A 14,755-nucleotide genomic window follows, 5' to 3' on the forward strand; every position below is an offset into this window, starting at 1 on the left:
GATTGAAGAGGCAGCCGACAGAATGGGAGAAAATCTTTGCCAACTATACATCTGACAAGAGATTGATAACTAGAATATACAGGGAGCTCAAAAAACTAAACTCTCAAAAAATCAATGACCTAATGAAAAGATGGGTAAATGAACTGAACACAGCTGTTTCAAAGGAAGAAGTCTAAATGGTCAAAAAAAAAAAGAAATGCTCAACATCCCTGGCCATAAAGGAATTGCAAATCAAAACCACATTAAGATTCCACCTCATTCCTGTTAGAATGGCTATCTTCTATAGGCACTTCTTTGTGTGGTGGTATTAGCTTGTTTTAATAAGAATAAAGAAAGTCAAATATGTCCAAAGGCATTTACCACCAGACTGGCACAGATTACTTCTAAAACTAAAAATATTAAACATTCCATACTTAAAATATTATAAATCATAATGATCTTATTTTAGGTAAGATGAAATTTATCTCTAGAACTGTTAAGAGCATACCATCAGAAATACTCAGAATAAAATAAATGCTTAGAACTTTTCAAAAGCCAGAGATGAGGGCTTCCCTAGCCAAATGACTGGCATTTCCTTTGAGTCATCTTAACACTATTAAGTGCTTTACACTAAAACCAACTGCTCATAAAACTCCTACTTCCAAAAGCACATATTCCTAGCACAAGACGGCACTCTAACACACCATTTTGAACATAGTAATCAAACAAATATTTTTTAAAAAAATATTCAGGGAACTTATTTATTTGCCTGTCTCTTACTCTTTTTGTCTTCACTTGTAGAAGCCACACAATTCTCTTTAATTGCTTTTACATCTCCAGGGAGATCATTAGAAAATTCCTTATAGATGTAGTATTATCAAATCTGGAACTAACTTTTAAAAAAGATCTCACCAATGAAGAAAAGAATTGACTTTGAGATCCTACTGAATGCAAGACACCAAATGAGTTAACTCATTTACTCCTTAAAATGAAGCTACGCAATGGTTATTGTTACTAATGGCAATGATTGGAAAATCAAGGTTTGGAGATGTTAAACTACATCTTCTAAAAATATATATATATAAAGCCCAATTCCAAATTCTACATTCTTTCCACCTCTCCACAGACTACAAATATATACTTGGAATTACAGATACAGTCATATTACAGCAGTTCCTTACAGTACAATATAAGACAAAATACTGTAATAGATATGGTAAAGTTCAACTATTCAACAACATATGAAAAACAATCAGATCTTATAAAACAAAACTCATTACTCCAAATCATTCTACAAATGATTTAAACAAATCATCTACAAATGATTTTAAAAATTCAACATAATAAAAGAGGAACAAAACTAACAAGTTGAAATATATTACTTAGGATTTAGATGAAAAAATAAAAGGCCTCTTTTAAATAAAGGACTGCTTGTTCCTATGGCTAAAGGGTACTTTTTGTGTTTTATTTCTTCCTCAAAAGCGCTGGTTTGCCACTATTCCAGATAGCTTACTAGAAGCATTCCTGTCAGTCGAAAATTGTTCTATATGAGCCATGGCTAGTTTGAGAAGCTGGCTGCGCTACCAGAACAAGAAAAGGAAAAAAGACCCAAAGAAACCATCTCTTCTTTTGGAGAAACTATAACTGTAGTTAAGACCTAAGAGCTAGAAACATACAAATTTCAGTCTTCTCACACCCTTCTGTACACACACACATACACACTCCCCAACTATCCAACACTATTTTATTAAACTCTTGACATGTTCATTTTATAGTATTAAATCATCTAAGCACTCCAACAACAAATACTTCTTTAATGAGATCTTTTAAAAGTTACTTCCAGAGGTGAAAAAATACATTGCACTTTGCAGAAAAACATGGTAAATTAAAGTTTATTGCCACTTAATCCATCTCAATATGCATTATTGCCGCTTGCCAGGGAAACTGAGTTACCAATAAATAGTCTACAACAGACTCGAAGCAGATTACATGTGGTAGTTATTACTGATGAAATAATATGCTTAAGAATCTTCTTTAACTCCTTCAAAAGGAAATGAACAATACATATGTTTATTAAAGGTTTAATAAACAGCTAAGTTCTGTTCAAAACTCGTAACAGACAAGCAAGAGAAGCTTTTTTAATATAATAAGTTTAATTTTTAGAAACACTTTCATAAATTTGGAATCCCTACAACCAATAAATAAAAATACTGCAAGCATAAAACAGGCTAAAGATGTTTAATAGACTGCTTTAAATACTTTATGTTTTAATGCAAAGAAACTTTCTAAATCTTTCAATATCTAAAAACAAAAAATTGGTAACCTCTGTACCCCAAATAATAGTACTATGTTCCCTACATTTCTAATTCTTGAAAAAGTCTCCCAAGTCTTTTGTATTGGTATTCTTACTTATACACTCTGTAATTTGGCAAAAAAAAAAAAAATCTCGATTGAAACAATAATGATATTCTTATCTATAACAATGTGACAATACCCATAACATTGTTTTGAGTCTGGGAAAAATATTTAAATGACCAGCTAAAATAACTTAAGCAAATTAATCATTCTCATTCATTCAGAGATAACAATACTATACTCACTATAAAAGGGAGATAAGAGAATTAAATAAATTCACATAAGGGGCTTAAGAACAAATGGCTTATTGTAAAGCCCTTAAATATATATTAATTATGATGATGACATAACAGAATATTTGGAACCATTCTTGACAGAAAAACGGACATCTATTTTTATGCAGCCTATGAGAAATATGGCACTAAGGCAACAGAAGTTAAGGGACGGGGGGAGGAGCACTGAGTCAGGGAATAATAATAAAAGAAGCTATCTTGAAAGAGCAGGCCCTGAAGAATGAGTTTGAAGTAAATGATGATAAAAGCGAAGTAATGAGCAAAGAGAGTATGGCATAAACAAAGGCATGGATGAGCAGGAATTATGGAAATTATGAATATTTCAGAAAGCAGTCTGGCACTCAGGTGGAAGCAAAAAAGAGATTATGCATTTTGAGCACTGCTGAGAATAAAGAGAATCCTAAGGGAAAAAGAATAAGGAAAAAATCTTGGTACCCTGGAACATGGCCCTACCTTGACTCACAAGAAACTCCTTCAAATAGTTAGGGAAAACCCACCTCATTCAAAGAATAATAAACCATATTTATTCTTAAAAACCAATCCAGGATTTATACTAAGCTATAAAAAGGAAAAATAAGGAATAAAAATAAAGTGGTAAATGCATCTGACCCAATGGAAAAATGTAGTCATACTATAGATATAAAAAAGAAAACAATTCTCTGTATAAAACAAAAGCACAGAACAGAGATATTAAGAATTGGAAAAGAGGAATATAAATAGCTAGAAAGGATATAGCAAGGTAACAGAAGAAATAAAACATGAATTGTCAAAGTTGAGGGAAAGGAACATCAAAAAACTGAAAAGTGTTTTGAAGGCCAAATCGTTAGACGAAAACATACTAGCAATAATATAGTAATGGAAACGGAATAAATGATTTAGAGAAGCACAAAAAATTAAACAGAAATATTGAAAAGGATAACTAAGAAAATGAGAGAAGCAGGCACAGTGGCTCACACCTGTAGTCCTCACTACTTAGGGGGTAGAGATTGGGAGGATCACAGTTCAAGGCCAGCCCAGGCAAACAATTCATGAGACCTCCATCTCCAAAATAACCAGGGTGTCCGAAAATGGCACCAAAGTGAATGACAATAATAGAGTATATGAGTTATGAAGGTGAGTAAATGAAGTTAAAAGAGATTACATTCAAAAGCCATTCTCTCCTGTGTAGAAAGAGAGAAAAGGTATCAACCAAATTTGTTAACTATGTATACTTTTTTTGACTTCTAAACTAATCATAAATGAAATATAAAATACATTATAACTAAATAAACAAAACAGAAAAATGAAGCAATTAAAAAGCAAAAGGGCAAGAGACAATCACAAAAAAGAACAAACATGACAAAGTAAAAGTGAAATGGCAGGGTGAAACCCATATATTGAATCGTAATCCAATCATGTAAATGAAATGTTAATCATCCAAATCAAAAGAAGGCAGCAACACTGGATTTTTGGATTACTATAAATTTAGGAGTTACTTGTTTAAAAATTATTTCTCTGAAAAAGGATACAGAGATTAAAAAAAAAGGATACAGAAAGGCTGAATTTAAAAGACTGAAAAAGATATGGCATACAAATACTAAATAAAACTGGGTGTTTTAATAAAGACAATTTAGACTTTAAGGCGCAATTATTAAGAGATCAAAAAAGGCCTTCATAATAAAAGATTTAACTGAATACAAAAAAATTTTATATAAAACATGGCAACAAAATACAGAAAGCAAAAATATACCAAACAAAAAGGAGATACACAGTGCAACTATCACTTTAAAAAGTGCTAAACACATTTTTCTTAGTAACAGAATGAAACAAAAAAATCACTATTGATAAAAGATTTTTGCAACATGACTACCAAACCTGACCAACTGGACATATGTAGAACAACACCCAACAACTAAAGAACTTACATGCTTTTCAAGTATGTTTACAGACACTAAACAAACTTGGCCATATAGCAAGTCTCATTAAATTTCACAGGACTGGAATCATACAAAATATGTATTCTGACCCTGTACAATTATGCTAAAGATCAGTAACAACGAAAGTAACCAGAAAATCTTAATGGATTTGGAAATTAAAAGTAACATTTCCATGTGACTCCTACAAGATCCATTTCATTTATAATGAAAATACTGAACTGGACAAAAATGAAAATACTGTACAACCAAAAAACAAGTAAAGGGAATTTTATATCTTTAAATGCATATAGGGTAAAATTTCAAAGTATAAATATTAATCAGTGAAGCATCCGTCTTAAGAAGTTACAAAGACACAAAAAAATCCCAAAGAGAAAGACAGACAATAACAGAGCGTAAGTCAAGGACATAGGAAATGACAAAGAATCAACAAACTAAAAGATGGTTCTCTCAAAAGACTCATAAAATTAATAAGTTTCTGGTGAGAATAATGGGGGAAAAAGGGAAGACTTCATAAATAACCAATATAAAGGACAAAAAAAGGCATTCTAGGTAATCCTGTAAACATTAAAATGTTCCTGAAAAGAATGTTAAACAATGAAAAATTAGAGGCCTTCTTACTAATAAAATTATCTAGAATGCTAACAAAACATCAATCTACATTCGAGATACACTAAAAGAAATATATGTTAAAGTTAAGTATATCTGAGAAATGCAAAATTAGCTTAACATTAGAAAATCAATCACTGTGATTTCCAGCATTAACAGGTTAAAGTAGAAAAAATTAATACTACAAAGGGTAGAAAGTAATAAAATTTAATATTCACTAGTTATCAATCTAGGAATCTGATACAGGGATATGCAAAAAATCCAAATTTAAATATTTAACAATGAAATTTCGAGAGAATTTATTTTGAGATCATGAATTACACAAGGATATACACTATAATTACTTCCCTCAACATATTTGCCATCTTGGCCCAAAGAGTTAACATAAGGAGAAAAGACATAAGGAAAGAAAGAAGTATGTTTCCTTATGCCTAAGTATTTTTAAGTGAAAATGAAAACACACCATAATAAAATTTGTCAGAAAAAACTAAAGCAGAGCTGAAAGGGAAATTCTTTAACACTAAATGACTGCATTGGGAAGCAAAAAAAAAAGAGGATCCCAAATCAATGGGCTCAATGTTCATGTTAAGAAATTACAAAAAGTAGAAAAAGAACATCAAATTAAAGGCAGGAACAGTGGCTCAAGCCTGTAATCCTTGCTACTCAGGAGGCAGAGATCAGGAGGATCATGGTTCAAGGCAGGTCTGGGCAAAAGTTTGAAGACCTAATCTCAACCAATGAAAGTTGAACATGGTGGCACATGCCTGTCATACTAACTACATAGGAAGCATAAATAGGAGAATTGCGGTCTAGGCCAGCCCAAGCATAAAGCAAGACACAGTTGCCATCATCATGGTAAATTCTAAACGTTACTATTTGTTCTACATAAAAATTATCAGAAAATTGAAGAGGGAATAATTCTCACCTTATTCTATAAGGCCAGACCACCCAGACACTCAAACAAGGCATGGTATCATAACCAAATTGCAGACCAATATCCAAAAATACTCAAATAGACATAAGAATGTTTGATAAAAAGTTAGCAAATCAAATCTAACAATATGTAAAAAAAGTAATACACCATTACCAAGCAGGGTTTTTCAGAGCAATGTTGGATTAAAATTGAAAATCAGTATAACTCAATATATGAACAGATGAACAAAACAAATCCTTTGCATTTGAAAAGATAAATCATTTGATAAAACCCAACATCTATTCCTGAATGATTCCAGCAGACTAGGAATAGAAATGTCCTCAATCTGAAAAAAAAAAAACCCTACAAAAAATTTATAATACTGTATTTAATGATTGCTTTACAAAGTAAAAACATCTATTCTCACCATATTATTAGATCATTCTACTTAAGGTTCTAGCCAGTGTAATAAAACAAAAAAACCAAATAAAAAGAATCAAGATTAGATGGGAAGATGACAGGGCTGGCAGAGTGGCTCAAGTGGCAGGGCACCTTCATAGCAAATGTAACACTATGAGTTCAAACCCCAGTACCACCCAAAGAAAAAAACAGCTGATGATATAACTGGACACTGAATCTACAAGGCAGCTAATAAAACTAGATGTGAATTTAGCAAGGCTGCAAAGTAGAAAATTAATATACAAACATCTATTATATTTGGATATGCTAGCAATTAACAATGAGAACTTTAAATTTTAAAAATACTACAGCAATGGAAAAATAGCAATGGCAACTCCCACCCACTAAATAGTAAAGCCATTCCTGAGATAAATTTTAAAAAACCTAAATAAATGGAGAGTATATACCATGTTCACTAATGAAACACTGAATAATAAGATTTTAACTCTTACCAACAAAACCCTAAAAGACCTTTTTTTATAGAAACTGGTAAGTAGTTTCTAAAATTCAAATGAAAATTCAGAGGACTCAGAATAGCCAATAGTTTTAATGATCCCAGCTACTTAGGAGGCACAGGCAGGAGGAGGTCAAGGTCAGTCCAGGGAAAGGTAGTACAAGACCCTGTCTCAAAAATAAATGAAGAAGAAGAAGAAAAAAAAAAGGTTGAAGATTTAGCTCAAGTGGTAGAGTACTTGCCTAGCATGCACAAGGCCCAGAATTCAATCCCCGGTACTGCAAAGTAGCTTTGAAATACAAAGTTGAAAGACTTATGCTGTTTGATCTTATTACAAAGCTACAGCATCAAGACAGTGAAATATAGTGGATATCTATATTTTTAAAAATCTTTACATTCATACTTCTACCGTATACAAAAGTTAACTCAAAATGAATCACAAACTTAAGTGTAAATCTTTGGTTTTTCTGGCATTCTGAAGTTTGAACTCAGGACCTTACACCTGCTGGGCACCTAACACTTGAGCCACATCCCCAGCCATTTTTTGCTTAGCTATTTTTCAGATTGGGTCTTGTATTTTTGCCCAGGGTCAGCCTTAAATGGTGATCCTCTTACCTATACCATCTGCATAGCACACCACAAGTGAGATGGTGTCTCACTAACTTTTTACCCAAGCTGGCCTTAAACCATGATCCTCCTGATCTCCATCTCCCAAGTAGTTGTGATTACAGATATAGTCACTGCACCTAGCTTACATGTAAATCTTAAACCACAAAACAGAAAACTTCTGGAAGAAAACAAAAGAGGAAATCTTTGAGACAAGAATTTCTTAGAAATAATATCAAAAGCAAGATTTATATACCATAAAGTGGATAAATTGATCTTCACCAAGATTTAAAACTTCTGATGTTCAAAAGAAACAACAGGCCGAGCACAGTGGCTCAAGCTTATATTCCTATCTACTCAGGAGGCAGAAATCAGAAGGATTGAGGTTCAAGGCCAGCCCAAACAAAAAGTTCATCTCAACCAATAAAAAAGCTGGGCATGGCAGTGTGCACCTAGCATATCAGCTACATGAGAAACATAAATAAGAGAATTGTGGTTCAGGCCAGCCCAGGCAAAAGAGAGTCTGCACCTCAAAAATAATCAAAGCAAAAAGGGCCAAAGGCATGACTCAAGTGGAAGAGCATCTGCCCAGCAAGCACGAGTCCCTGAGTTTAAATCCCGGTGCTACCAAAATAAACAATAAGATGAAAAAATAAGCCACAGACTGAGAGAACATATCTAGAATATATAAAGAACTCTTAAAATCCAATCATAGAAAAACAACTCAATTAAGAAACAGGCAAAAGATTTGAACAGATACTTCACCAAAGATGACACAGAGATGGAAAATAAGTACATGAACATACTGCTAAACATCCTCAGTTACTAAAGAAATGCAGATTAAAACGGGAAGATACCACCAGACAGCGATTAGAATGGCTAACATGAAAACAAGTGGGTAACTTTACTAAGTATTGACATGTGGAGTAACTGGAACTCTCACTACTAGTGAAAAAAAAAAAAAAAAAACGGAACAGGGAAGAACTGCCAGATTCTTAAAAAGTGAAATACACACATACCAAATGACACAGATATTCTATAAGTATCTACCTAGAATACTTCCACACAGACTTTGTTTGTTCCACAAACACAAATGTTTATAGTACTTTTACTTGCAACAGCCCCATATTGTAAAAAACTCAAATGACTATCAACAGATATATAAGCAAAGTGGTAAAGCCATACTATGGATTATTAATAGTTGTAAAAAGAAATGAGTATTGTAAAAAGAAAAGAATTTCATCCAACAAGCTACATGAAATTGAAAATAAATGAGTCAAAGAAGCCAGACAAAAAGAAAGAATACACACAATATAATATCATTTATACAAAATTATAGAAAACGCAAGCTTATCTACAGTGGCAGAAAGCAAATGAGTGGTTGCCTAGGGATGGGAATGGAAGCACTAAAAAGGAAGACTGGACTACAAAAGGGCAAGAGGAAAATTAGGGATGGGGAATATTTACTTTGAATATAGTAACAGTGCCAAATGTGCATACACACATATATGTAAAGCTTATCAGGGTAATACATTTCAATGTATAGACTATCAATTACATTTCAATAAGCCTCAAAAAGGTAAAATAAATATTTGTCTATTTTTACATGGCCAACATATCTCTTATATAAAAATTTTAAACAGGTGATTTTTTAAAAGCAAGAAGAGAGCCCGTAGTCTCTAACAGCAAACTTTTAACCCTATAGCAAGTAAGACAGGCTGTGCAAAGGTAGGTTTTCAGTACAACCTCTTTCTCTTTGAGTAAAACTCTTCTGGTCACAGGTGATTACTAGAATTATTAGAATTTACATTGGCAGAGAAGTAGCAAATATTGCTTCAGAAATCACCTCTAATGAAATTAAGTATAAACACAAGGATGTTTCTCTACAAACAGAAGAGGAATAAATATAGCCTTACACTTACTTCAAATACAGACCATACCTGAAGATCCTATTAGTGAATATACTAACCACATTCAAAGGCTTTTTTTGTTTCCTCCACTATAAAGAGCTTGACAAAGATGGTCTGATATCCTGCTTTCCTATTTAGTAGGCAAGAACTTCTTGTCCTTCTCTGCTGTTTTTAGTGGAACAGAAGCCAAAAACTCTGCACTGTTTACTTCCTTATTTGTCCAACAAATCATCACCACTGAGGTCAGCAGCAAAGTGAACAGCCCTGGCAGGAATGTTTATTAACTAACAGTGTTCCAAGCCAGTTGAAGAAAGCCCATAGCAAAACAGATGTATGACTTGGCTCTAATTTTCAAAAGCAGAGTTATAGCAATTTTCCTAAACTTGGTTGCATTTCTAGAGCCAGAATGATAAATTAATTATCTGTAGTAGTAATCAAAGCTGCATGTGTTTTTAACAGCTTCTCTTAATCAACTGGGTATACTACTAAACTGACAGTTTTAAATTGTAGTTGGTTTTAGCATTATAATTTCATAAAATTACCCATGGTGGTGATCCTTGCTTTATTTTTCTGTAACAAAATTATTTCAAATGCCTTAATGATAAAGATTTGAAACAAGCCAATCAAAACATCATAAATTACCTATGCCTCCCTCATTCTATGAGGTTAAAATATATATACATAGTTCACTGACAGAAAAGGCAAACATATGTACTTGCACAGGCAGCATTTCAAGGGTTTAGTAAGAAAATGATATTTAATTATGTACTGTTCTATTTGTTTATACTTTGAAGTCTACTCTATTTTAAAAACACTGAGCACTTATTTATAAGCATCAATCATCACCAATTAAATAAGCAACAACAATGTACAGGTTTGGAAGCAGGTTTGTCATTGTACTTAACAAAGGAGAGATGGAAGCAATTATAAACTCAAGGAAGGCAGTGGAGTTGTGTTTTCCTTAGATGTAAAACTCCCAACACCATATATGATAAATGTTAAGTGCCCAGTAACAGAAAATAATAATAGCAATAAGACTAAAATATATGAAAGTCAAGTACTATAAAGTCTATTCTTCCTTATTTGCTTCTATGAAACGATGCACCAATTCTACTCCACAAGTTTTGTATTGAGTACATATTCTGTTCTTCATCACTATGAAATTTACTGTGTCATCGTACTTTTTGAATATCCAATCTCCCCTACCCAAAATAACACTGTTTAAGAATATTGGATATTAACAAAAATACTTAAGGGAACAAGCCACTGATTACAGAAGGTAAATATCAAAAGATTGTCTGTAAGTTGCCCTCCTGCTATTTAAGTGAATGGTTTCCCAAAATAAGAACTTAAATTTAGGTAAATGAGTTCAAATATGTTCCTTTTTATTTATTTACTTATTTTTTTGTAAAGTCCCATTTCAATATGGACCTATATTACATGAAAGAATTCCCTGGTCCAAGGAACTAACAAAGTTTAGAGTACAAATGTAGAAAAAAATAGACAAGAGTACTAACTGACATAAGCATATCTTTTTGAAAGCAGTTTCCTATATATTCTTGAAATACTCAATCTTAGTTTCATACCATTTACAGCTTTTTCAATCAACTCTTCACAAGCATCAAAGTCGCCCTTCAACACCAGTTTGTCATGCATATCTGTTAACATAGGATGCTCCAGTGCGATCTTAGTTTTCTTTTGCAAGGATTCAAAAGCCTCTGTATAGTTGTGTTGTCTGAAGTGTTTTAGGCAAAGGCGAATGGCTTCCTGTTCACGGTACTACTAGAACACAAGAAAAAGTATACAAAGAAGAGATTTCCTTAGTTGTTATGGTAGGAAATAATAACAGCAAAAATAACTAATCTAAAATGAGCAATTATTATTTCCCAAGCACTGTATTAATCCTACACATTTGATATAATTTTCATCTTTTAAATAGCAAAATTAAGCCAGATGTAGTGGCTCACACCTGTAATGCCAGCTGGTAGGTAGATGGAGATTGGGAGGGTCTCAGTTTGCGGCCAGCCCAGGCAAAATGTTTGCAAGACCCCATCTCAACCAATGAAAACTGGGCATAGTGGCATGCGCCTGTCATCCCAGCTACACAGGAAGCATAAGTAGGAACATAGTTGTCCAGGCCTGCCTGGGCCTAAAGTGAGATCCTGTTCAAAAAATAACTAAGGCAAAATGCACGGCTTAAGTGGTAGAGCACCTGCCTAGCAAGCATGAGGTCCTGAGCTCAAACCCCAGTACTACCAAAAAAAAAAGCAAATCTGAAGCTTGACATGTTGTGATAACTTGCCCAAGGTTACAAAGTATGTTACAGAGGAGAAAAAACCAGACCTAATTCCAAAGTCGGAATTTTGAAAAAGAAGCAATTCACTATGTTTTATTAAAGTCCATTTAAGATTGTAAAAATGATTGTAAACATGTTAACTCCCACTAATCACAGTACAATGCAGGTGCTGTAAGTACAGAAATCATTAAGTAAATACCTAAGTTACATTATGCTTTTTGATATTGGCTCTTTTCTTTTTTCTTTTTGTAGTATTGGGGTTTGAACTTAGGGCCTCACACTTGCTAGACAGATACTCTACCACTTAAGCCACTTCACCAGATGATCTTGGCTCTTAATAATAAGCTTTACTTTAATGACAAGAATCATCAAATATATGGGTATGCCAATGGCCTGGTGCTGGTGGCTCACACCTGTAATCTTACCTACTCGAGAGGCAGAGATCAGGAGGATCAAGGTTTGAGGACAGCCCAAGTAAATTGTTTGTGAGACTCCATCTCAAAATTACCCGACACAAAAGGCTATAAGAGTGGCTCAAATGGTAGCATGCCTGCCTAGCAAGCATAAAACCCTGAATTCAAACCCCAATACTGTCCCCCCCAAAAGAAAAAAACAGTATGCCAAAATTTATAAACAGATTTTAAAACAAAAATACCATCGGAAAGAGACTAAATTTTATTATCTTTTCCTAAGGCTGGGATACCTCATTGATTAAACAGTTATAAAATAGACATTACAATTAACTGGAATCCAAAAAGCGAGCACTCAATTTATAAAACTTCTCCTCAAACAGATTGAATGTCAAAAATACAGGCTCATTTAAAAGTTTTTTTAAAAAAATATCAATTTCAAGAATATGTAAGGGGACTTCCTCAAATTTACTAAGTACCGAACTATAGAATAAGAATCTTATGCTACATAAGAACTACATAGTAATCAAACTTACAAGTACTACCTTTTAATAAGGCAAGAAAATGAGACATGAAGACTTGAAGCATAAATCAGTGTACAGTTAAAAGACTTCTTGAGAAATAAAGGTTATTAAAAAGCTGATTCCTTACACACGATAATTAACATTTAACCTTATCAAAAAAATCAAAGAATGATTCTGTACCAATGCTTATTTTACATGAATACTTTTTCACTTTTGGCCTCTAAAAAAACTTATTATTAACATCTATATAACCCTATACAGCTCTATTAAATAGTAACCTCTATTCATGTTTCCTGAGAGTCTCAATCACATCTACATCTTAAATCTTCCATCAGGTTAAGAAACTAATCCACTAAAACTTATGTTTAAAATATTTATTTATACCAACATAGGTTAAAAACAAAATTCAGGGCCAAATCGATGCAAAAACAAAACGGCAAACTGTAGAGCCAAACCACCTGAGTTCACATACTAGCTTGAGCACCTTACAACTGTGCGACTCTTGGGCAAAATATTTAGCCTCTCTGTCTTCCATCTCCTCATCTGTAAAATAATGAGGACTAATAAATGACTTAACACTGCTTAAAAGCTGGCAGATTATAAATGCTTAATAAATGCTAGTTGATTAATCATAACTTTTTTTTTCCACTTTTTTATTTTTCTGTGGTACTAGGAATCGAACCCCAGGCCTCATGCATGCTAGGAACTTGTATTATTATCCTCAATATTTTAAATTGTCATCATGAAGATAAGAAATTGACACACTTCTCCCTCCATGGGTAGTAATGAAGTCCAATTTTGAAATACAGTCCTACCTTGCTGTACCAGTTGAGACAAGGTTGTACCACATCAGGATCATCGATGCCACTAAGTTCAACATACCAGATGCTAAAGTTAAAGCTGGGCCCCCAGGACAAGAGTGGAACTTCAAGGAAGAAAAACAAAAAAAGAAGAAAATGGAGTAACATAGTTCAAATAAAACTTTAGCAACATAAAACCACTATTTAAGCCTACAAGGACTTAATTCAACAAATTTCCTGAGCATCTTCTGTAGACCAGCATTGCGCTAGGTTCTAAGGCTACAATAACAAAAAAGAAATATTTGTTGGGCTTGGTGGTACACAACTATAATTCCAGCACTCAGAGGGCTGAGGCAGGAGGATCATGAGTTTGAGGTCAGCCTGGGCTATGCAGTGAGACTACATTCAAAAAATGAAATCAACAACAACAAAAATGCATCATAAACTTTAAAAATTAAACCTGGCCGGGTGCCAGTAGCTCACGCCTGTAATCCTAGCTACTCAGGAGGCAGAGATCAGAAGGTTCCAAGTTTGAAGCCAACCCCAGGAAATAGTTCACAGGACCCTATTTTGAAAACATCCATCATAAAAAAGGGGCTGGTAGAATGGCTCATGGTGTAGGCCTTGAGTTCAACCACCAGTACAGCCAAAAAAAAAAAAGTTAAACCTAATGAAGAAACATTAAGTAGTCCCACTCAAGAGAGAACAACACAAAAAAAGAGGCTCAATTCCTCCACTGCTCAACAACGTATGAAAGGTCTTAGCTAACGCAGTAGGGGAATCGCCTATGGCATCCATCACCACTTCACACAACAGAAGAGGGCTCACACGGCTCGAGTGGCAGAGCACTGGCCTAACAGGCACAGGCCGCAAGTGCACAAATCCAACAGTGTTACACATACAAATGCTATGCTTTGGATGCATCGTGTACTGGCTATGCAGCCTACAACAGGTCATGTGACTTCTACAGTTTCTTAAACTGAAAAAGCAAAACGTGTTATCTACTAGATAACACACGTGAAAACATTTAGAAAAGCATCAAAATTATAAATATAACAAGTTCTAAATAATAATTGCTGAAATAATATCATGGTTCAAACTACACTAGTACACACTCTTTCTAAAGTAGCTAAAATACTACTTGTAAAGCATGAAAACAAATGCTTTATAAACATAACTATGAAAATGCACAGGAAGAAATGCACAAGGGTATAGTGGTACACACATGTAATCA

General features: G+C 33.7%; 1 protein-coding gene across 7 annotated transcripts in view; it reads right to left on the reverse strand.

Annotated features, from left to right (window-relative positions):
- The window catches only part of Mkln1 (muskelin 1), a 288,685-nt gene that overhangs the window by 75,205 nt on the left and 198,725 nt on the right, over positions 1-14,755 (reverse strand). For 3 of the 7 annotated variants that reach the window (XM_074062868.1, XM_020183812.2, XM_020183811.2), the window contains 2 exons: positions 13,537-13,646; positions 11,078-11,270 (listed from right to left, as the gene is read on the reverse strand). In XM_074062868.1, coding sequence (XP_073918969.1) covers positions 11,078-11,270; positions 13,537-13,646 — 303 coding nt within the window. Of the gene's footprint in view, positions 1-9,503; positions 9,697-11,077; positions 11,274-13,536; positions 13,647-14,755 lie in introns of those variants that run through there. The other 4 variants (XM_020183813.2, XM_074062882.1, XM_074062879.1 and 1 more) reach the window with 4 other exon arrangements.

Source organism: Castor canadensis, chromosome 2, assembly GCF_047511655.1.
Source record: "Castor canadensis chromosome 2, mCasCan1.hap1v2, whole genome shotgun sequence".
Taxonomy (NCBI): domain Eukaryota; kingdom Metazoa; phylum Chordata; class Mammalia; order Rodentia; family Castoridae; genus Castor; species Castor canadensis.